We start from the raw sequence: 25,133 nt of genomic DNA, 5'->3' as shown, positions 1-25,133 counted from the left end.
AAAGAAGATATTTTGAAGAATGTCAGTAACCAAACAGTTGATGGGGCCCCATTGACTTCCATAGTATTTCTTTTCAAAATATCTTCTGTGGTGTTCAGCAGAAGAAATTCATACAGGTTTGGAACAACTTGAGGGTAAATGATTTTCATTTTTGGGTGAACTATCCCTTTTAGTAAACTCTGTAGGTAGGATATGAGTAAACTTTAGAGTCTGACCATGTCCTCGTTACAGACTGGTTTGCATTACATTATCTTAACTTATTTGAATCTATTTTCTCTCCACAGTGAAGCAGAGATAGACAACTTTTTCCAGACCAACAATGTGGATCACCTCGCTCTTGTGTTTGAGAGTAAAAACTCCTATGTGGGGAGAGAGGTGAGATTATTCAAAGGAATAATTCATGTTATTATTTATTCACCATGTCATTCCAAGTCGGGAATTCCTTCCATGGAACAGAAAACAAAAGATTTTGACTAATTTGTTCATAATTTTTTCCCATGCATTTCAAGCTTCAAAAAGAATGCATTTTTTTCTATTAAGGCTTTATTGGAAAAATACAGAATACCTTTTATTGAAGAGGATTTTTTTGTACAAAATGTACTAATGGGTTAGATTAGGTTAGACTTATTTTATTGTTGTTTTATCTCTTTCTTTTAGATGACATTGCATTTTTTTCTTTTTTATTTAGGTGACATTGGATTTGTTGCAGTATGAGAATATCGCTGTGCGCAGGGTTTTAGACACCGAGATGAGTTTGGTGTCCAGGTTTGGTGTGACGGATTTTCCTTCCTGCTACCTGTACAACTCGTCTGGAAACATCTCTAGACTGAATGTGTAAGTGCTCCATTTCCTTCATTCAGCCCTACAGCAGATGTAAAACTTAAGACTGATTTCATGGAAATTTTCAGGAGTAAATTATACATTATATCATGTAAAATAAGCCTGATTATTATTAATTAAGCCGAGTAGATAATTGCCTAAAGAATGTGGTCATATGACTAGGGCTGTTAAACGATTAATCACGATTAATCGCATACAAAATAAAAGTTTGAGTTTGCCTAATATATGTGGGTGTACTGTGTGTAATTATTATGTATATATAAATACAAATACATCCATGTATATATTTGAGAAATATTTACAAGTATATGTATTTATTTATATTTATATAAATATAATTTTTTTTTGTACATAAATAACATATTTCTCTTAAATATATACATTAATTTGTGTGTATTTATATATACATATTATTTACACACATTACTCACACATATTATGCAAACTCAAACTTTTATTTTGTATGCAATTAATCACGATTAATTGTTTGACAGCCCTACATATGACAGAATGCTAACTATTAAAAGATTAGTTCACTTCAGAATTAAAATTTCCTGATATTTTACTCATCCCCATGTCATCCAAGATGTTTATGTCCTCCTTTCTTCAGTCGAAAAGAAGTTTTTGAGGAAAACCCTCCAAGATTTTTCTCCATATAGTGGACTTCAACAGTGTTCAACAGGGATGAAGGTCCAAATTGCAGCTTCAAAGGGCTCTACATGATCCCAGCCTAAGTATAAGGGTCTTATCTAGCGAAATGATCAGTCATTTTCTAAAAAACTAAAAGTACTAGTACTTTTATACTTTTTAATCACAAAAACTCGTCTTGCACTGCTCTGCGATGCACCACGCATTACGTAATCACGTTGGAAAGGTCACGTGTGACGTAGGTGGAAGTACCGAGCAAGTGTTTATAAAACGAACGTGCAAAGACTAAGTCAAATGGCCTTTACACAAAAAAAGTAAAACATCGATGTGACCATTTGTGGGTAAAAAGTATAAAAAAAAATAGATTTTTTTTTTGGAAAATGACCGATCGTTTCGCTAGATAAGACCCCTATGCCTCTGCTGGGATCGTGTAGAGCCTTTTGAAGCTGCATTGAAACTGCAATTTGGACCTTCAACCCGTTGGTAACTGTTGAAGTCCACTATATGGAGAAAAATCCTGCAATGTTTTCCTCAAAAACCTTTTCGACTGACGAAAGAAAGTCATAAACATCTTGGATGACATGGAGTGAGTAAAATATCAGGAAATTTTCATTCTGAATTTCATTCATTCTATAATATTGCTCCTACTTAAGATTATCACACTAAAGTATTACACTTATCCTGTGCTGTTTGTGCTAGCTACAGACATGAGTGAATACCTCAAATCATGTTTCTTTTTGAGGCGAGGTGTGCTGTTACTTCTCTAAGCAACCAGATTTCCAGATTTTGATCTTGTTTTTGATAAAACAGTTGAAAATATCACATAGACTTGCACTTGAGAGACTGAAATGACACACTTCATCTTTTAATCTCTCTTTCTTGGTGCATTAGCATGAGCTAGAGCCGAGGCATTTAACTCTTAGATTCTTATAATTAAGCACTTAGCATTTGCCTGATCCCGTCTTCTCAGTGTTATGATCATTAGCCATTGCAGAAAGAATCCCACAACATCTGGCCGTGTTAATGAGACAACAGAGTTTTAATACATGCAATTATTCAGGATCACAGAGCTTTCATAATCATTTCTAACCAGGAGCATAAATCAGAGGTTTGCTTGCTTTGTTATGCTTGTTTGAGAAAAATAACTTGGCATGGGTGTGGGGCTCTTTAGATGACAAATGCAAAAGAGAAATGATTTATGGTTGGCTTATGTTGTTTCCGTCCTCCTTGATGGTGTGCGCATGTGTGTGGAGGGGGTTTTAATCTTCTACGTCGAAACAATAGTGCTTTTTTTTGCGTTTCACCTGCCAAACAGTCCCTGCTCTGCAGAGCAACAGATGGCGTGCCGTCAGGTCTGAATGCGTGATTGATCTCGTGTAGCATGCACAAAAACACAAACGCACGCACGCTATCTCCACGATCTCCCCGGGCGAACGGGTCCTCGTGGTCTCAGAAGCGTGCCGTCGGACCCTGGGGACCTCAGGCTTTGCCCCGTCTCCCCGGCGAGATTTGATTGAAGCCTGGGTAGATGAGGGAGTGTGTGTCCTCCTCTGCGAGAGATTCGGGAATGCACAGTGGTGTTTATTGTTTGATTGCCAGGGTTAGTGAAGAGGGTAATGATCAGTAATGACATCTCATCAGCACACCACACCCACCATCTGTTCATCCGTGGAAGAAAGGTAAATGGATGATAGTGGAAAACAGGAGAAGAGAGACATGGGAGTATAAGCTCACAATGCATTCCTAGACACATTTAATATTTCTTGGGAAAAAAAGTGACACTTATTATTATTCTTTCCCAAAATTCTTAAAGATTTGGAGTCAAGAATTCAAGAAAGTCAGTTTTATATCTAGAGACTGTGGTAGCCAGTGGTACAGTGGCACATAAAATGCCAAATAGTAAGATAAGGTCATTGTTTTAATTTTAATATTAGTATAACATTATAATACCATGCATATTTTTACTTTTTTTATTTAAAGAAGAAACCAAACCAATGTCTATTTGACATTTGAGGTTTAATGCTATAGAAAAGCAATAAAAGTTTTTCAGGAAGAGTGTTTTCAGCTGGTTTGATATAACTTTATGGCATGCAGTCGCTTCAAACAATGGCTATTCAAAACATCATTCAGTGTAAATTGTGATAATCGTAACTAATGATCGCAATTGCAGTTTCAAGGGAATAATCGACAATTCTGATTTTTTTTTTTTGCCATAATCGCCCTACAAGAATTCATTCAATTGATCAAAAGTTATAGTAAAGACATTTGTTACATAAGATTTCTTGCTGTTCTTTTGAACTTTCTATTCATAAAAGAATCTTGGAAAAAACTTTTAAGCTGTTTTACTGTTTTGTTTTTATCAAAAAAATGCAGCCTTAGTGAGCATAAAAGATTTCTTCAAAAACATTTTTTTAAAAATGTACTTATCCCAGAATTTTGGATAGTATATAATGTATATAAATGAAACACATTTACACTTTAAGAACCACCAGTCACGGAAACACCGCGCGATGTATAAACAGTCCTTTTTGCGTATGATAGAAAAAATGAGGAGTGAAGTTCACAATTGGAGTGAAGAAGAGACCTTTTTATAGTTCGAAAAGTTCACTCAGAAAGCTTGATATTGCAATCAACAATGTGTAATATGAAGATGCATAATGCCTTTTATATAAACACTTCCTGTCTATATCTCTACTTTTGGCCCTAGAACATATTTCTTGACCCTTTATGTTCTGTAAGTTTGCATATAGTATAAATGCAATCTAATTTATTTTTTTTTTGCCAGTTTTATGAATAGGCTACTATGTACTATGACATACTACTCATTTGCATACTGCTTTTTGCATACTGTATAGTAGGAAGTAGTTATATTTGGATGTTGAGTGACTGTCTCTACCCTATCTCTGGCTGTAATTCAGACTCTAATCTTAACTCTTCTTTTAATTCCTGTCATAAATTGAAATTTAACAAGCAGCAGCTCTATAAACAGGGACTTTGAGCTCTTCTGGAGTCTGACAGACATGACAGCTACTCCACATTCTTTTGTCAAATGTTGATCATGTTTTGTGGTTGTGTGGCCCTCATTCCTTTTTCTCCTCCCTTCTTAGACTCAGTGAAGCTCGTGCCTTCTACTCATATGCCCTCCAGAGGTTGCCGGGGGTAGTGCGGACAGGCAAACCCCAGATTCCCATCACTGATCTCATCCAGAACTCTACAGTGGAATGGAGGCCGTTTAACCAGTTAGTGCAAACAAGCTGACATAATCAACCGTTGAGCCATTTAAGCCTCAAAATTGTTCATTCTTTCGACATTTATTCATAATTTACGTAATAATTCATAATTTAAATGTCACAGTTATTTACATGGTTACTAGATAAATGCACTGAAATGTTACAGGATGCTAGTTTTTATTAAGTCTTATTACACATAACAGTAGTTAATATTCAAATATGTATATACTTGAACATTCATAAGTAAAAGTTTCATTTGTTAAAGGGATATTCACCCAAAAATGACCCTCATGTCATTCCAAACCCATAAGACTTGTCTTGTGAAGAGATACGATCACTTTATATGATGAACAGATTTATTCTAGGCTTTTATTCGCATATAAACATATGCATAGAGCATATGGTAATATAAACCATCACATATGGTAAACAGGGAAGCTTCTGCATTGGTAACATGCTAAAGTGAACCTCATTGGTTCTCATGTATGCAAGAAGTGATTGTATCTCTTCATAATACTTGAATTAAACAGCTCAATTCATATGGATTCATTTTTCAACACCTTTTATAACCTTTTTGGATATTTTTGGTTTTGGTAACCTGGACTTTCAATGGAGGGACAGACACATCTCAGGTTTCATTAAAAATATCGTAATTTGTGTTTTGAAGATTAACCAAAGTTATAGGTTTGGAATGAAAATAGGGTGAGTAAAAGATGACAGAATTTTTATTTTGGGTGGAAGGGTTGAAGGGATAGTTCAACCAAAATTGAAAATTCTCTCATTTACTCATCTTCATGCCATCCCCAATATATGACTTTCTATCTACAGATATACAGAAATAATGATTTTTAGGGGGAAAAAAGCAATCTCTGTGAGTCCATATAATGCAAGTGAATGGGTGCCACTCGGTTGACGCTCAAAACCACACACAGCGATCGTGATGGTAACATGGAAGCACAGAGGACCGCCACTTCTTGCGCAAGCTTCACAATACACTTGCATGACACATCACAACGTCCCTCTCAAGAACGCTTGTATGATAGTACTCCGGATGCAAAGATTTATAGTAAGTTTAAAATATTAGTATTTTTCCTAAACACACCTATCGTTTCACTTCAGAAGTCATTGATTCATTCCCTAGGGTCATATAGATCATCATCACGATCGCCGTGTGTGCTTTTTCAAGCGCCAACTGATCGGCACCCATTCACTTGCATTATATGGACTCACGGAGATTGATTTATTTTCCTAAAAATCTTAATTTGTGTTTATCTGAAGAAAGAAATTCATATACATCAGGGATAGCATGAGGGTGAGTAAATGATTTTCATTTTTGAGTGAACTATCCCTTTTAAGTCTTAACAAAATTGTTTACTGAATCATGTGGACTCTTTCATAGTTGCCTCTCATGATTTAAATAGTACACACAATGTCAGTAATCATCCTATAGAGAGCTTTCTATGTGTGTGTACATAGGACGCGTGTTTATATGTCTGATTTGGAATCAGCGCTGCATTACTCTCTGCGTGTAGAGCTGTCTGGTCACATCAGCATCAGTGGAGACGATCTGACTGCACTCAAAAAGTACATACATGTACTGGCTAAGGTGAGTCACATCAGTAAACACACATTAAATATCCACTTTTTAAAATATCTACACTTTTATATCACCACAACTGTATCAGCCAAGTCAGTTCACATGACAAACCACTAGAGGGAGATACACTGAACATTTCAATCCAAGATGAGTTTTTCAACCCTTAGCACAAAGATTTTCAGTGCTTGTGGCCTTAAATGGTCTTGGAGATCAAGTACAACATATGGTCATATGGATGTTTCAGGGTGAAAATATATTGGCACTTATGACAAAAATGGTACAGCGGTTTTAAACGCTTGACGTTGAAATGTTTTCACAGCAGCATGTTAACTGCTGATGTTATTTTCTGACATTTAAGAATGCATCCAAAGAGCTGAAAAAAATGATAAAGGATTTGTGCAACTTAAATGATACCGCTTTTTTTTTTTTTTTTTTTTTTTTTAATGAAAAGAAAATGATTTAGAAATTGCTTTTTTTAAAAAAAAAAAAAAAAAAAAAAAAAAGTATTTCACTGCATTGGTGTACTGCTCTATTGCTTCCTCATATGTTTACTTTTCTTTAATTACACATTCTAACAATCTTTCTCACAAGAAATGTTCAGGTAACATTTCACCTCAAAATCAAATAAATAAATATTACATTATTTTTCATAAACGGCCATTAAGGTTCATAGTATTATGTGACCTTATTTTAATGATAATAAATATATATCTTGTATATTATATGTTTTGATTATGAGGGTAAAATATGACCTGAACATTTGAGATTCACTCAAATATTCTTTCTTCTTTCTCTTTCCCTTCTCTACCGGAACAGACACGTGCCGCGGATCTCTTTGATGAGGTCTGAGACAATGACCTTTCGCTGGCTTTGCGTCCGTCCAGCGTAGCACTGCCAATCTCTCTGATTATTTAGGGCTCTCTAGGGAAGGTCTACACAGATGCCTGGAGGAGTGGCAGGGGCCCTGGGCAGGCCTCCCATTAACTGTGGTTAGTTTTGTCAATATTCCCGACTCCCTCTGGTATTCCAGTGTTAGCTGGGCCTCTTCAGAGTGTCCTTGCTGTTTTTGGCCTGCTCTTTTGAGCTGCCTTGTTAAACAGACACGCTGGCTGCATTAATTGACAGTCTGTGAAGAGGAAGTGTTTAACCCCACTAAAGCAAAGCATGGAGAGATTAATGGTGGCACGGAGGAACAAGCACATTCTCACACACACACACACACTCTGTGTTCTGAGCTGAAGATCTGTACAGTGGCTTGAATGCTAAACACTGTTAGGTTGCTTACAGGTTTGGTGCTTTAGATTAAGATGCTTAGAATGCAGACAGACTGATGTAATGGGGTAATCCTGTGAACCTGCCCTCTCGTCCTGAACCTTCTCCTGCACCAGGTGACCCTGGGGTGCCCACAGGGAAAACATAATTACAGACAAATATAAATGTATAAAACATATGTGAAGTAGTATTTAGAATAGAAATTTAGAATAGCTGTTTTCTATTTTATATATTTAAAAAAGTAATTTATTCTTCTAATGGCAAGCTGAATTTTTTTTATCATGGATTATCATGATTTTTTTATATATAATATAATATAATATAATATAATATATATAACACACACACAGTACTGTGCAAAAGTCTTAGGCCACCACCAGCTTTGTTGTTTTAGCAATGTTTTAATGATAATCCATATTTATTTTTCAGTCTCTTTATTATAATACAAACAGAAAATACAGGAAATATGTACACAAACTGTAAAAAAAAATGAACAAAAATCAGATTCTGAAAGTTTTCTTCTCCTTCCAATCCTTTTCCGTTCTGCCATTCTATCATTGCTAAAACAAAATCTAACGGTGGGCTAAGACTTTTGCATAGTATTATTATATTATATTATATTTCACATTTTTGAAAATAAGGCATTTCAAAAACTAATAACCTTTTCATTGCCATTAAAGTGAAATTACTGAACCTAAACATAGGAGCCTGATAGTTGTTAGCACAGCGGTTTACTGCCAGAGTGGAGTTTGACACAGAAGTGTTTTCCTCGGTCACGCTGTTGCTCAACGTATCTAGGTTTGCAGCACAATCCGGATTTGTATGAATCAGAACATGTATTTGAGGATTAAAAGAGTGGATCTTGGAGACATGAGAGCATTACAAAGAGGCTTTAGGATTACCCATCTTTATCCTGCTTTCTTGAAAGAGGCTTCCTACCACGCAAGAGGGAGAGAATAAAACAAGGAATTAGAAGGCAATTTGAGGTCCAGATCCAGCCGTGCCTCCATCTTTTATCTCGGGGCATGGTGTCCTAAATGTCTGACTCTGCGTTTCCTGTTTTCATTCTAACAGCTTTCAGAGATCCCTAATGTTGGTGGACAACTAGCACCTGCTGTTGGTTAGTGCCTTGATAACAGGGAAACGGTTTAGATGGCTTTTACATGGCCCACTTGTACATGAGTCCCGGAGGGTGAGATTAATCTGGGGTCTTCTTCAGGGCCGGGCCAACAGATGCCTTCTCTTTTGAACCACTGCAGAGAGAGAGACTGTGGTTTCTCGAATGCTGATACTAATCGGATTGGAGATGACATATTGCTAGGGTGAAGTGGATTGTCATGGTCCGAAGGGGAGGAAGAAGGGAGAGCGGGGGGCTGAATCAGTAAGGACAGTGATTGGAAAGGGCTGTTTGTGGTTAGTGATCTATATCCCTGCTTTGGTAGATGGAATATGCAGAGGCTGTTAGAAAAATACTTTTGGAGACATTGTCTGAATATCAGAGTATCTCAGAGTAAAACTCTCTTCTCTTGAAAAGATGGTCACTAAAGAGGTCCCTAAAAGTATTTAGACACAAGTCACTCTTAAAAATGTCTGAATGTTATTGCATTAGATAGCAAAGTGTCATGACTTTTCCGTGCTGTTTTGCTATTAACTTTAACAAACCGGTCCCATTTTTAGTAGACGTTAAGTCAGTTTCCCTAAAGTTCACACATCGACTATGGGCATGTAATATTTAACAACTGAACACGGTACCAAAACAGCTGCTGAACAGCATGTCTATTGTTTTATCACTAACACTGTACAATAAGCTTCAATTCTTTAATATTAGTTAATGCTTTACGTTTTATAAACTAACAAAGTACAACAATATTTAACGATATGTAACTCTTATTAATCTAGGTTAAAGTTAATTGATAAATATACTGTTCTTAATTGTTATTTGTTTAATATCATAATACAGTAACATTGAAGTTTTATAAATAAAAGATTTGTTAAAAGAAGTCGGCTGCATTTATTTGATCAAAATACAGTAAAGATGGTGAAATTATTGCAAATAAAAATAATTTTTCTATGTAATTTAATGTAATTTAACATGATAAAAACTGAGGCATAGCTAAATTTTCAGTATCATTACTCCAGTCTTCAGTGTCACATGATCCTTCAGAAATCATTCTAATATGCTGATTTGTTTCTCAAGAAACGTTTATTATTATTATCAATGTTTAAAACAGTTGTGCTGCCTAATATCTTTGCAGAAACCATGATAGATTTTTTTTTTTTTTTTTTTTCCCAGGATACTTTAATGTATATAAACAGCATTATACACACACACTTTTGGGGCCAGTGTATATCAAGGTGTGTGAGCACATCTTTTCTCAACCCACACTTTTACTTTACCTTTACTCTATTAACCACTATTGTAACTACCGTCTTTACACTATTAACCAGGTCAAATCTCGAGTCCATTAGGATTTGCATCTGTGTACTTTCTTCATGCAACTCTTATAGAGACTTTGCAGCACAACCGAATGATTCCACTGCATCTCATTCACTAGCTGCCAGTGCCCTGGAGAGTTATTCACATAGGCGTAGTTGTTTTGATTGCAGTGATTCAGAACAGAGTTTTCACCTAGTTTTGAACAATGCCTTTTGTATGAGCAATCCCAGATTACCCTCTTCAGCATCCAGGTCTGTTAATGAGCTTTTCACACTAGTTAGAGGCCAGACCAGTGCACAGATCTATTCAATGAGACACACACGCACGCACACACACTGACTTTCGACTTTTCCCACCTGTGCAGCTTTGATTAGCTTTCCGCCTTGGCTGCGTTCTCAATGGCCGAATCTCCCAGATTAAGGAAACAAATCAGAATGGAGTGGGGCGTTGGGGTTAAGTAAATCTCTGCAAGGCCTTTTTAAGTGAGCTGCGTTTTAATAGAGATCCTGTTAGAGGGTGATGAATAGAAGGCCGCACCATGCTGAACAGATGGCCACAGGAAAATTGAAAAGACGCAAGAGCACAAATCAAAGAAAGGTGCACCTCTGGGATCCTGTAGGGCCTCCCCACAAACACACACACACACACGGGCATTGGCCTGCACTAATGTGGCTGTGTTTATGGGGCCATGACGGAGTGTTAGCGTTGGCTTTGTGGCCCCAGCTCAGACACAGAATTGTAAGGTCAGCACTGGCGTCCGTCCAGGGCCATTGAATCTGTCCATTCCCTCGTGCCACATGGCTCAGGCTGGTCATTACTTCACTGAGCTTCCAGAGTCTTCCACACACACATTCTTTAACACTATAAAATTTGCACTGGTGTAAGAAAGTGCATCTACCAGTAGTAAATTCAGTGTTGCTTTTTAATACTAAAGAAAAAGACTTAATATTTTTAAAAACATTAAACGTTATTATTAAATAATGTTTAAAAAAAAAAATGTTTCCTTCGTTTAGAGCATTGCAATGTGTGGTTTCACTGTTACTTAGCGATTAGCGAATTTAGTGATCTCACCGTTTGACAACAGCCCAGAAATATCTGCCACATTTATTAGGTTTAAAAGGACTTATGTAAATGATGTTTTAGCCTAGCCTGGTCCCAAACACAAGTGTGTGATTTTGTGTGCTTGTTTTGTTTGGGTAGTATTTCCCAGGTCGTCCGTCCGTAAAGAGTGCACTGAAGACCTTGGACGACTGGTTACAGCTACAGACTGGGGCAGAGATCAGATACAGCGATTTCAGAGATGTGCTGGACAATACTGTGCAGGTTAGTCAAGCTTACCTGAGCAGAACATTTCAGAAAGTTCTCTGGTTTTCCATTTTTATTTCCATTTATGACCATAAATAAGAATTTTTACAACTAGACATTTGATATAGCAAAGTACTGCATTTATTTTGAAAAGGTACCTGAATTTGTCAATACTGTGATGTAAGCATTTCTCCACTTAGACGGGTTATGAGGTCAGTGTATTGGAGTCTGTCACTCATTTAAATTTATTAAAACATCTATTTAAACTATTTAAGCTGTTGCAAGCGCAATTTCAAGCCATGCCATTCAACATCACATGCAGGCTGCATAAAAACTATTTCATAAGGCTAAGGCATAGTGATAATGCACTACAGTTAGATGTTCAAATGTAGTCAAAAGAGCTGCATTTACTTAAAAGGATGAATAATCCATCATCATTTACTCACACTCATGTCATTCCAAACATTCTTTCTTCTGGAGAACACAAAGAGATATTTTGAAGAAAGTTCAATGAAAGTTAATGAGGTCCAAAACAACACTGGATCTTAGTGATGTTCACTGTATGGACAAAATATGGACAAAAAATATCTTTTGTGAAGAAGGAGAGTAAACAATGACAGAATTTTCATTTTTGTTTGAACAAGATGCCTACATACACAAACATACTCTGGATCAGTTAGTGACATCATTAGCTTTTAGCCACCCAGTCAATGAATCAATGAATCAATGAGGAAGTAGGAAGGCGTCCTATAAGGAAAAGGGCTGGTGTCATCAAGATCATCGGCTCTTATAGAAACGCCCACCAATCAACTGCTGAGTGACTCTGCACAAGAGACTGACCAATGGGAGATATGGATTCATTCCAAACCAGGCCAAAGAGTTTAAATGCTGTTTGATATTTGCTTTTATTCATGCATTAAGTGAAATTATGTGCTGTCTTCATAAATTATATGAAGATATGATTGAAAATAATCTCTGAGGTTTCATTTCCGATAACTCGTACCTGCTTTAAATGCAGTATCCACCTCACTTCATTTGAGGACTGACTGAAAGGAAAATTGATTGACTTCAATTGATTCTTGTCGTTTAAGTGAAACACAAGTCAATTGAGACTGCATTTTTGTGTGTGTGTTTTATTTTTATTTAGACGAGCGATGCTGTGTTGCCTGAGGGTGTTCAGTGGGTGGGCTGCCAGGGATCTCAAGCCCAATACCGTGGATACCCCTGTGCTGTTTGGACACTCTTCCATGTGCTTACGGTGCAGGCTAAAGAAATTGGTAGCTCAGGTACTATTAATAGGCACAGCTCTAGAGACTGAATGCTCCTTTCTTTTTTAAAACATTTGTAATTGGTAGTCTTCCAAATGTCTTGCTCAAAGGCACAGTGGTGAAATGGGAATGTGAAATGGGAAAGTTGCTTATTACATTTTCATGAAAGATTTTTCTTTGTAATAATGTGATCACTGATGTTTACAATAAGATCAAAGGCAGTTTTCCTGTAGCTCAAACAGTAGCAAGCTGAGGTCATGGATTTGATTCCCATGGAATGCATGATCAAACTGATCAAATGTATACCATAAATGCAATGTACAGTGGGCTCCTCAAATATTGGCACCCCTGTTAAATATGAGCAAAACTGACTGAACATTTGTTTTTTCAATTTCTCCTCTTAGCCTTTCATTCAAAATATTCAAAAAATGTAACCTTTCATTAAAGTCAAATAGTTGAAAGAAAAATTTTTTTTTCCTGAAATATATGTTTTCCACAATTATTGGCACCCCAATAATGCGTTCTGAAGTAGAACCTGGAAGCACTGCACAGTCTATACAACATAAACAGCGAAGGAGACTGACAGGGTAGAGAAGAAATTATTGAATAAAGTCTTTATTTTGTTTTTGCGCACAAAAAGTATTCTCGTCGCTTCATAACATTAAGGTTGAACCACTGCAGTCACATTGACTATTTTAACGATGTCTTTACTACTTTTCTGGACCTTGAATGTGGTCATTACGTTTCCTTCTATGGGGCATAAAAAACCCTCTGGATTTCATCAAAAATATCTTAATTTGTGTTCTGAAGATGAACGAAGGTCTTACGGGTTTGGAAAGACATGAGGGTGAGTAATTAAAGACACGTTCATTTTTAGGTGAACTAACCCTTTAACTAACTTCTTAATTATTGCCCAGATAGTGGAAATGGGTATTCCAACAATTAAACTAATATTGTGTAGCCATTTCATGACTTGTGCAGCTCAACAACCTTTTGTCACACCTCATTACTGTATGCTCAAGTCTTTCCCATAGTGATGGATGATTATAGGAATTTGGCCTGTGTGTCACTTCATATTTAGAGCCCAGTGAAACAGAAAGTCATGACTTATCACTTAAGTGTTCCTGATCACTAAGGTGAACCTAAAAACATACCATGGGAATATACTTGTTAGTTAAAATTTTACTCATTAGAATTTGAGGAATCCATATTTATTTCATTTATATTTTGTGTAAAGTTTAACTTTAATTCAAGGTTACATTTTTGTGAATATTTTGAATGAAAGACTTGGAGAAGAAATGGCAAAAACAAATTTTCACAGTCAGATTTGCTCATTTTTACCAAGGGTGCCAATATTACAGCCCAATGCAAGTTGCTTTGAATAAAAGCATCTGCCAAATGCACAAATGTAAATCTATTAAAAAAGTAACAAGGGTCAATTTAGATTTCATGTGGACTTTTTCATGATTTTAGGCATCTTTCAGAAATGCAATATGCTAAAAAGAACAAATCAATGAAACATCAGTCAGGAAGTGTCTCGCACAGGCTGCTTTGTTGATCTCTAATCTTTTTGTGCGGTTTCTGCTACGGACCTTTCATGTTTCAGGCTTATGTAAATGAAACACTGTAAGTGGTCTAATGAATCTGGGACTGAATTATGTGGCCCATCTTGGCCTGTTGTTGACCTCGAGAGCTGCCCTGTGTCACAACCCTCAAGGCCCTTTGGAGACAGATGAGCTCTAGCTATTGTGTAATGAAGGCTGACATGCATCTGTATTAGGCTGTGTGTGGCCGTCTGTGTTTTCCTCAAGCATGTTTATGGTGCGTTTTGTTAAAGTCCATCTTCATCCCATACAAATACACACCAGAGTGTCACATTCCAGGAAACCAGTGTGCCAGTGTTATTCTTGGGCCTTATTTTGCTGCTGGAAACTAATTGTGTGTAGGTAGAAGAGAGGGATTTGTTTAGATTATTGGAATCTGAAGGGTTAATATAAGACCCAGTGAACACAGCTTCTCCACTCACACTTAATCCAGCAGCTTACAGTGGGCGGAAGAAGAGCGGAGGGGGCATCTGCGTGTGGATGCGTGTTTGTGTTTGTGCGAGCGGTTGGAGGGGGGTCATGTAACCTGCAGATGGAAGGCCAGGGACGGGGTGTCCATCTGTCCACTGGCAATGCTCTGGATTATGTCCACCAGCTAAACACAGAAAGAAAGAAGTGCACTAAACACAACACTAAACTAACTTAGAGAGCATTTGAGGTGAGAACTGACCCGTCTCAGTCCTGGTACCTGCAGCGACTTGTCCTCAGAATGTGTTGTGTTTGAGAGAATTAGTGTAGGTTAATCTGGGGTCCGGAGATTGGTTAGTTAGTGGCCTATTGTGTGTCTGAATTAACAGGTGTCTACATTTTTGGATAGATTACTGAAGTTGTCATGCATTACTAACCAATAACTAACTATTTTACAGGAGAGACTCAAATACTTATTTTTTTTAAATGAGAAATTATGTAGTATATTTTTATGAAGCCATCATTGAGAAATTATGCCTTGTTAGCAATATTATTCTTGTTGTTATAAATGAATAAATATGATATTATAATGTATTATGATATTTTATATGCTTCATGCACCCAAAGTTGCAAGTGCTTCTTTTAACTTCCTCTTTTACGATCTTTTTTTGTCTGTTTCCTCTTTTCTTCTTTCTGTCTCTTGATCTCAGACCCTCAGGAAGTGTTGCAGGCGATGAGAGGCTATGTCAGCAGTTTTTTCGGATGCAGGCCCTGTGCAACTCACTTTGAGAGTATGGCCCAGGAGAGCATGGATCATGTGACCTCGCTGTCTTCCGCTGTCCTCTGGCTGTGGATTCACCACAACCAGGTCAACAACCGCCTGGCAGGTCAGTATTTTCAGTGTAAACAAATGTTAAGTGTTGAACATAAATGACTAACACTTAAGATGCATATAGTGGCCCCAAAATGTATTTTGACAGCGTTTTTGAATTTATTTCCACTTAAAATTAGAAATACACATTTTAATTTAATTCACTGCATTAAAAACAATTTTCAATTACATTTAACCAACTGGTGGATGTATGAATTCAGTTCACACAGGCATCCTAGCAGAGTAACCATAGGTGTCGTTCATCAAAATTAACTATGGACATGTTCATGTGACCAGAGAGTGTCACAACACTTTGTCTTCATCTGTCAGCTATCATTTGATAATTTAAAACCTAATAAGCCTTTTTGTTTTGGGTTTTTTTTTTTTTTTTTTTTTTTTTTTTTTTTTTTTTTTTTTGGACAGGTTTATATGTACTAGATTTCAGTACAATATTATGGCACTTGGTATGGTTTTTTTTTTAGTGTGTCAAAATAATTTTTAACCTAGGATATTATTCAGTCCTGTCACTCCTGACCATAGTATAGAGCAAGAGAAAAGAAGAGAGCACACCAGGAATTTTGGGGTGGATTTTTCCCTCTCCAGAGCACCAGTGCAGCTTCTTCCCTTTAAATCCCTTTAATTCGACGATCCTCTGGGCAGACACCAGCTGTCCTCTTCTCTTCTATCTGTCTATCTCTCTTTTTCTCTCTCCCTCCACTTACATCCATCCCTTTTTCTATTTCTCACACCTTCTGTTGCTCCCCATATAATTTCCTGTTTTACAACTACAGTGGTGCTTTTCATTTTTTTATTTTTTTATTTTATTTTGTTTTATAAGTCGTTTTGGATTTAAAAAGGTTCTGCTAAATGAAATTTAAATCTAAAAATCTAAATTTAAAATCAAAACTCAAATTTATTTTATTTTGAAGTTATACTCGTTTATTGTTCTGATTAAAAACATTGTTTGTTACCTTACAGTTTTAATAAGAATTCACTATTAAAAGTGAATGGCTACATAGTTGACATTTCATAAATAAAAATCTTAGTTATCTCTCTGACAACTTGTCAGCCTGCATGACTGTTGTCCATAAGGGCTATAAAGGGGGTTAGTTGCCTCTCTTCACACTTGCTTAATTCATTTGTTTGTCCTCTTTTGATGTCTCCTGCCTCTTTAGCGTCTGTTCAGTTTTACCAGCCATGAAGTCATGAATAATTGGACAAAAGTCCCCCATGTGTGTCCCCCTATGGCTCTTCTGGGTCCCCTGTCACTTCTGCTGATTAGGTCTCACTGTCTCTTGTGTCCCGGGAGAGTCGTTCCCACCGCTTGACAATTGATACAGCAACAGTGTCTCCTGCCTGGGGCACGCGGCCCTCTATTCCCCAGACACCCGGGACAGCAGGTGGCACACGCCACGCCGGCAGCATCAAGCCTTCCTCTGCTTTGTAATCTCTGGCCCAAGTGGCTTACACAGAGTGTGTGTGAGGTGGGTGGCACTCTCCCCTCCTCCTCCTCTGCCTTCGCCTCCCACCCTTCGACACCCTTTATTCCTCTCAGTCCCCAAGAGGGACCCTCCTTTTCCTCCTCCTGATCGTGAGCCTCTTTAGTAGTTCCCTCCCACCTCGCACACAAACACACACGGCTAACCAGGCATGAATAGTGGCCTATTAGTATCACTGCTGCACAATTAATTTAACTGGCATAAAGGCCCAAGCAATGCGCCTCAGCCCACCGCTGCTGCCACTTGTCGAGGGGGGAGACATCCACAGAAGGAAGGCAAATAAGTTTCGCTTTGTGAAACTGATTGGGGAGCTTCTTTATTTGCTCTCCCTCTTCTATCCTTGCTTACTGTATACTGTGAAGGATACTGCTTGCAATTTGTTTAAATAGTATGAGAAATAATATACAGCATGCAACATATTATCTCACTATATTGCTTAAAGGTGCCCTAGAATCAAAAATTGAATTTACCTCGGCATAGTTGAATAACAAGAGTTCAGTACATGGAAAAGACATACATTGAGTTTCAAACTCCATTGCTTTCTCCTTATGTAAATCTCATTTGTTTAAAAGACCTCCGAAAAACAGACGAATCTCAACATAACACCGACTGTTATGTAACAGTCGGGATCATTAATATGTATGACCCCAATATTTGCATATGCCAGCCCATGTTCAAGGCATTACACAAGGGCAGCCAGTATTAACGTCTGGATCTGTGCACAGCTGAATCATCAGACTAGGTAAGCAAGCAAGAACAATAGCGAAAAATGGCAGATGGAGCGCTAATAACTGACGTTTATCCATGATAACATGATATTTTTAGTGATATTTGTGAATTGTCTTTCTAAATGTTTCGTTAGCATGTTGCTAATGTACTGTTAAATGTGGTTAAAGTTACCATCGTTTATTACTGTATTCACAGAGACAAGAGCCGTCGCTATTTTCATTTTTAAACACTTGCAGTCTGTATAATGCACAAACACAACTTCATTCTTTATAAATCTCTCCAACAGTGTGTAATGTTAGCTTTAGCCACGGAGCATAGCCTCAAACTCATTCAGAATCAAATGTAAACATCCAAATACTATACTCACATGATCCGACGCATGCATGCAGTATGCATGACGAACATCTTGTAAAGATCCATTTGAGGGTTATATTAGCTGTGAACTTGCTGTAAATGCACTGTATTATAGTCGATAGCTCAGGGGGGCAGGGAGCATGTGATTTAAAGGGGCTGCGCGCTGAATCGGTGCATAGTTAATAATGCCCCAAAATAGGCAGTTAAAAAAATGAATTAAAAATCTATGGGGTATTTTGAGCTGAAACTTCACAGACACATTCAGGGGACACCTTAGACTTATATTACATCTTGTAAAAACTGGTTCTAGGGCACCTTTAACTCAGCAAGTGCTGTCCAGTTGTTAACTCAGAAACCAATGTTTATTTTGTTTTGTTTTTTTGTTTTCTGAAAGGTTTTTAAAGAGTTGCTATATGGTTCCTACTTGCTAGGGTGTTTTGGGTGGTTGCTAAGGTGTTCAGAGAGGTTTTTAATGAGTTGCTAATGCTATATAGTTGCTACTTTCTAGGGTGTTCAGAGTGGTTTTAATGAGTTGCTATGTGGTTGCTACTTGCTTAGGTGTTCTGAGCGGTTGCTTGGGCATTGCTGTATGGTTGCTAAGGTGTTCCGAGAGGTTTTTAGTGAGTTGCTATTATAGTTGCTACTTTCTAAGGTGTTCTGGTGTTGCTAGGGCATTGCTATGTGGTTGCTAAGATGTTCTGAGAGGGTTTTAATGAGTTGCTATGTGGTTGCTAAGGTGTTCTGAGAGGTTTTTAATGAGCTGTTAATGCTGTATAGTTGTTAGTGTTTTGAGTGGTTGCTAGGGTGTTATATAGTTGTTACTTGCTAATGTGTTCTGGGTGGTTGCTAGGGCGTTGCTAAGGTGTTCGGAGAGGGTTTAATGAGTTGCTAATGCTATATATTTGCTACTTTACTTTCTATGGTGTTCTGAGTGGTTTCTAGGCTGTTGCTATGTGGTTGTGAAGGTGTTGTGGGAGGTTTTTAATTAGTTGCTATGTAGTTGCTACTTTCTAGGGAGTTCTGGGTGGTTGTTAGGGCATTATGCTGTTATGCTGTTGTTAATGTGTTCAGAGGGTTTTTAATGTGTTGCTATGTCGTTGCTAGGTTGTTCTTTGGTGGTTGCTTACTGGCTCAAGTGAAAAGTGTTTTTGATCACAAGATTGATATTTAGGGTTAATACTGATTTCACTGAGTATGTACAGCAGTAATATAAAAATCGTGGTGCCAGATCAAGTCAGGTATATTCCATTGTGGCATATGCTATTTCACTGCAATTTTTGCATGCTACAAAATTAGTTGGAATAGTATGGTAGTATGCCATTCCAAACATACTACTTGTTTCCTCTCTCTTCCTCCACGACTCCCCAATTCCCCACTTTCTCTGGTTCTTTTGAAAATCCCAAGAAGAGGATTAGCCTATATGTTTGTTTTGCATCTGTTTGTTCAGACCTCCAAACACCCTGCCCACCCATCGGCACTCGCATTCACTCGCGCTTACCGGAACTGTCCTGCGTGACAGCTCCTTCTCTATTCACACGCATGAATATTAATGCACCGCCCCAGCCAGCTTTTGTATCAATGTTAACAGTGCTACATCTGAAGTCACCTCTGTGCTGAAGGGCTCTATGATTAAAAGTAAGATCTTCATAGGCATTGCATCACATCACAGCCAGATATGAGTGCTGTCACAGAGCGAGGCATAAAGACCCCTGGGTTCCTGTAGACGCATAGTAAAATTGATGTATCTCTTATGTAAAGTGCGGTATGCAGAGTACGTCCACACATGCATATATACATCAGATTAATCTACGTAAGAGATGGGGGAGGGATGTAAACTAACCGCTGCTGCCACCTCTTGTAGTGTCCCGGCCACCCCCTGACATCCGCCACAAGCAATTTATTAGCGGATGCCTCCATCTGGGGTGGCTTTTGGGGGGAGGGAGGAAAGGAAAACATCTGAAGGGAAAAAATAGTAATTCATTAGAGGGAGAGCTGCAGCCCAGAGGTGCTGGCTTTCATATTCAATTTGGAGATGGTGGCATGTTCATAGGGGGTGTGAAGAGAAGAGGCTGGTGCGTGTGCATGTGGATGGGGAGGGGTGTGTTGTTCACCCCAACCTCATCTATTATCTTCACGATCCTCCCTCTGGGAGAGCCCACAGGTCTATTGATCATGTCTTTAGCCCCGTCACACACACACACACACACATGCATACACACACTCGGTTCTCACAGCACCTCAAGGTTGGGCAAAATTCTGAGGAATTGCGAGAGAAATTCAACAGTTACTCAACCTTTTTTTTTCACCTGGTTTTGCTCCATTTTGATTAATTATACCCAGTTATTTTCTGATATACAGAATGAAATTGTTCTGACCTAATTAAAACATTTTAATCCACAAAATATTGCTTTCAGATACTTTTATAGAACTAAATATTGACATCAACATTTGAAATTAAAGGGTTAGTTCACCCAAAAATGAAAATTCTGTCATTAATTACTCACCCTCATGTCGTTCCACACCCGTAAGATTTTCGTTCATCTTGGAACGCAAATTAAGATATTTTTGATAAAATCCGATGGCTCAGTGAGGCCTCCATTGACAGCAAGATAATTAACACTTTCAAATGCCCAGAAAGCTACTAAAGATATTTAAAACAGTTCATGTGACTACAGTGGTTCAACCTTAATGTTATGAAGAGACAAGAATACTTTTTGTGCGCCAAAAAACAAAATAACGACTTTATTCAACAATATCTAGTGACACTGCTTCAAGAAGCTTCGAAGCTTTATGAATCTTTTTTCAAATCAGTGGATCAGAGCGTGTATCAAACTGCCAAAGTCATGTGATTTCAGTAAACAAGGCTTTATGTCATAAGTGTTTTGAAACTTTTCGAAATTTCAATGGTTCACGTGACTTTGGCAGTTTGATACACGCTCCGAACTACTGATTCGAAACAAAAGATTTGTGAAGCTTTGAAGCTTCATGAAGCAGTGTTTTGAAATCACCCATCACTAGATATTGTTGAATAAAGTTATTTTGTTTTTTTGGTGCACAAAAAGTATTCTCATCGCTTCATAACATTAAGGTTGAACAACTGTAGTCACATGAACGGTTTTAAATATGTTTTGGTAGCTTTCTGGGCATTGAAATTGTTAATTGTCTTGCTGGCAATGCAGGCCTCACTGAGCCATCAGATTTCTCAAAAATATCTTAATTTGTGTTCCGAAGATGAACGAAGGTCTTACGGGTGTGGAACGACATGAGGGCAAGTAATTAATGACTGAATTTTCATTTTTGGGTGAACTAACACTTTAATGATCATGTAATGCATTAGGTAAATTAGAACATTCTGGGAAATGAAGTGTTCTTCTCCAGGTATGTTAAGCTGTCAACTAACATAATTGATCTCATTCGAGCTTTTACCACTTAACTTAACCCTAAGTTCAATAATTCATGTTTTTAATCTGGGTTAAAGCCAGTTTTAACCTTGGGTTGAACAATGTTTGACACTTCTACATGGGGATTAGCAGGTCATTCGCATGAAAACAGGTCCAGATCACATTTAAATATAAATATATAATTGATTTAATATAAATATTATGTATAAATGAAGCTTTTTAGGCTTTTGCCATGTGAACATTATTTTCATAACAATTAAGCACGTTTCCCCCTCAAATTCTCATTGCTTTAATACATGCAGACATTTTTTTTATTATTTATATATTCCCATCATTCTCAATAATTGTTCTCATTTGGTTTTTATTACTTAGTTTTTTTTTTTTTTTTTTTTTTTTTTTTTTTTTTTGTGTGTGTATTAGAAACAAAATAGTCTTTTTTGTTTTAACCAGGATAAAGGTTGTACAACAAATACTACAGTGATGTATAAATTGTTTTTAAATTTTTTTTTTATATATATATATATATATATATATATATATATATATATATATATATATATATATATATATATATATATATATATATATATATATATATATATATATATATATATATATATATATATATATATATATATATATATATATATATATATATATATATATATATATAATATATATTATAATGTGTGTATGTGATTTCTTGTTCAAATAGGCTTCGTTTGACTCAGCCGTGTTCTTGAAAAAGACAATACTGTATACTTTAACATTTCCACAGATAGACAAGCAAGAATTACTTTGGATTAACAATTTCAGGTGTGAAAAGTGAAAGTTGTGATGTCAAAACTTCTTTGATTCATGGTTGATTTGATTTATGAAACTGCTCCTCTGACTGTTTATAAAATAAAACTCCATTTATGATGGCTATTTTACTTATCTCACACAGGAGAACTCAGTGAGGATCCACATTTCCCTAAGATTCAGTGGCCGTCTCCGGAGTTGTGTCCTAGCTGTCATGGTGTAAAGAGGACCGGTGATCACCAGTGGAACCAGGAGGAGGTGCAGATCTTCCTACAAAACTACTTTTCTTCAGCTCGCATTCTGACGGACTACCTGCAGGACGAGACCCAGGCTCTCATCCATCAGAGGAACCGACTTACGGCCGCTCGGATGGAGAAAGAAGCCGGCCGTGGGATGGAACGGAGAGCTCGAGAGGTTCTCGACAGCCACCCTGCCGAAGAGCCTCAAGAAGAGGAGCAGGAGCAGGAGGAGGAGGAAGAGGAAGAACCAGCACTGGAGGAGCAGGCTGGTGAGCCGTACCCTGCGGAGTTGGAGGGAATGGGGGAGACTGGAGCAGACGCAACAGATAACCAGGCACCGTGGGAGAAGCCACAGCGGCCGCAATCCCAACACAAGCCAAGAATTGTGGGATTGAAACTACAGGAGCGCCAGGAGGACATAGTAGACCTGGATTCCTTTGTAAACCAACACTATAAAGCCAAAGCCCTCCGAGCCGCAGCCATGTCTGGCGTAGTGCGACGGAGGAGTCTACAAAAGAAGGAGGATGCGGAAGACCTCCAGTTCGAGGGAGGCTGGAGGGTGAAGCGAGACCTGGGAAGCCAGGAAGAGAACCTCGGGATAGCGCCGTACCCCAGACCCCAAAGCAAGCGCTGGATGTCCCTGCTCAGCGTGGGATTCTCCAGGCTGGACGTGAGCCTGTGCGTACTGCTGTACCTCCTCTCCACCATGTGTCTGCTCGCCATGTACCTGTATTTTAAACTGAGGATAAAGCTGCGACGTGCTAAAGTCTCTCTGCCCTAGAGCGTCGCTCCAGTGTAAACTTCTACTTTTAGCAGGAATTACCAAATCTCACAATCTGTGACTACTACAGAAACTGACAGCTTCAGCGCCTAAGTAACAATGCACAGAAATTGAGGGATTACAAAGAACTGTTTTTGATTTGATGATAATTAAGTCTCATTTTACAGACCCTGCACTTGAAGGGCTGCTTGTGGTCTGTTCTTTTTTAATATAATTTTCTTTTTCTTTTTTTTTTTTTTACTTTTTTTTTTATCTATCTGTGAGTTGCATTCTTAAAAGCATCTGATGGCGAACATTTTTTTTTTTTTTTTTTTATTGTAATTAATGTCTCTTTGTCCTACAAAAAATAATTTTTATATGACCACTCAAAGAAATCTGCAGCACACATAGTTTTTAAAAGCACCAACCATTTTGTATAATATTCTTAAACGTAAAATTTACATTTTAAGAAATATTTTATCACAAAAACTTAGCATTTTTAACATGCCCACTTTTACTTCAGTAAAATAATTAATTCTCTCTAAATGCATCTTGTGGTTATAATGAAAATTCACCCCTCAGCAGTAGAGCTACATCTGTATGTATGTTTAAACATTTTAAAAATTTTGTTTAATCCCAGTGCCTGTTCATTTACCGTGCGTTCCTGATCAAATAATGATATTTTTAGATTTTCTTTTTCACATATATATTTTAAGAGATGAATGTGTGTTGCAAAGCAACTCTACAGAAGTACCCGAAACAATCAGAATCACAGACATTATGGTTTGTGCCTGTTAGGTAAGCAAGAACTATACATATTTTAAAATGAAGTGCTTTGCTGGGTAAAATCTGATTAAAATTATTTTTTCTAAAATGGTTTTGTATCGTTTTTAAAACTTCAGTTGTTTTTTGTTGTTTTTTTCTGCCATGGCATTAGATACTTGACTTTATTTAAAGCCATGTTGACAACTGTTTCTAAGACATTTTCAGAATTTTTTTTTAAACTTTAGATTAGTTTGTGACACATGAGCATCATTCACCCTATCGGTGTCCTCAGCGCCATGTGTGTTTATCTCGATGAATAGATCATGTGTTGCGTTTAAGTGTGTCTGGGGGTGAGGAGTGGTCGGGGAAGGGGTGAGCAGACCCACGGGTGGAAGAACTAGCCTGTTGCCATCTGGTCTGTTTTGCTAGCTAAATCCTAACAATTTCATTGGGATTATAGCAAGTGAGTAATCCTGCTTTCCTTTGGGTCTGCGGGAGATTACCACGGGGATTAGCCCCCACCCGATAATAAACTTTATTAAAACGCAATCGGCTTTCAAGGCCTCTTCCCTCACACACTTGGAAGTTGGCTGTGCCCGGGAGGGGGTGGTGACCCCAGGGAGAGAGGATCTGAAGAGGAACACTGAAAGACAAGGGTTTGAAGTGTTCCAGATTACAGGCTCATCTGAAGGGCACCGTCGCTTGATCTTGAGCTTTAGGGTTTTCGTGGAAATCCAAGCGCCGCCCTTTTGTCCCACATCTCTCTTTGCTTGTCCCGTGTTTTTTTTTTTTTTTTCTTTACTAGATGTACTACATGAATCTTTGGGTTGATGGTGTTGAGCGATTGAAATGTATGCTAGAAAGAAAACCTCAGAAGTTCAAGGCTCCTAGCAAAGGACAAAGAGTGTAGATCAGATGATCAGAAACATAATATTTTTTTAAGTTTTATAGTTCCCCAAAAAATCTTTAAAATGATTGTTCACACAAAAATGAACATTTTTCCATCATTTACTCACCCTCATGTTGTTCCAAACCTGTATGAGTTTCTATCTTCTGTCGAACACAAAAGAAGGTATTTTAAAGAATGTTGGTAATCGGGCAGTTG

At 37.7% G+C, this 25,133-nt stretch overlaps 1 protein-coding gene across 1 annotated transcript in view; it reads left to right on the top strand.

The window, feature by feature from the left end:
- Nucleotides 1-24,137, top strand: part of qsox1 (quiescin Q6 sulfhydryl oxidase 1) — a 29,305-nt gene extending 5,168 nt beyond the window's left edge. The window contains exons 5-12 of the mRNA XM_048209308.1: nucleotides 285-375; nucleotides 689-834; nucleotides 4,596-4,727; nucleotides 6,195-6,324; nucleotides 11,225-11,347; nucleotides 12,477-12,615; nucleotides 15,320-15,496; nucleotides 22,410-24,137. Coding sequence (XP_048065265.1) covers nucleotides 285-375; nucleotides 689-834; nucleotides 4,596-4,727; nucleotides 6,195-6,324; nucleotides 11,225-11,347; nucleotides 12,477-12,615; nucleotides 15,320-15,496; nucleotides 22,410-23,284 — 1,813 coding nt within the window. The 3' untranslated portion in view covers nucleotides 23,285-24,137. The remainder of the gene's footprint in view (nucleotides 1-284; nucleotides 376-688; nucleotides 835-4,595; nucleotides 4,728-6,194; nucleotides 6,325-11,224; nucleotides 11,348-12,476; nucleotides 12,616-15,319; nucleotides 15,497-22,409) is intronic.
- The last annotated feature ends 996 nt before the right edge of the window (nucleotides 24,138-25,133 follow it).

The sequence above is a fragment of the Megalobrama amblycephala genome, linkage group LG12 (assembly GCF_018812025.1).
Source record: "Megalobrama amblycephala isolate DHTTF-2021 linkage group LG12, ASM1881202v1, whole genome shotgun sequence".
Lineage (NCBI taxonomy): Eukaryota > Metazoa > Chordata > Actinopteri > Cypriniformes > Xenocyprididae > Megalobrama > Megalobrama amblycephala.
The sequence above is the reverse complement of the archived record's forward strand: the minus strand, read 5'-3'. Positions and strand labels throughout refer to the sequence as shown.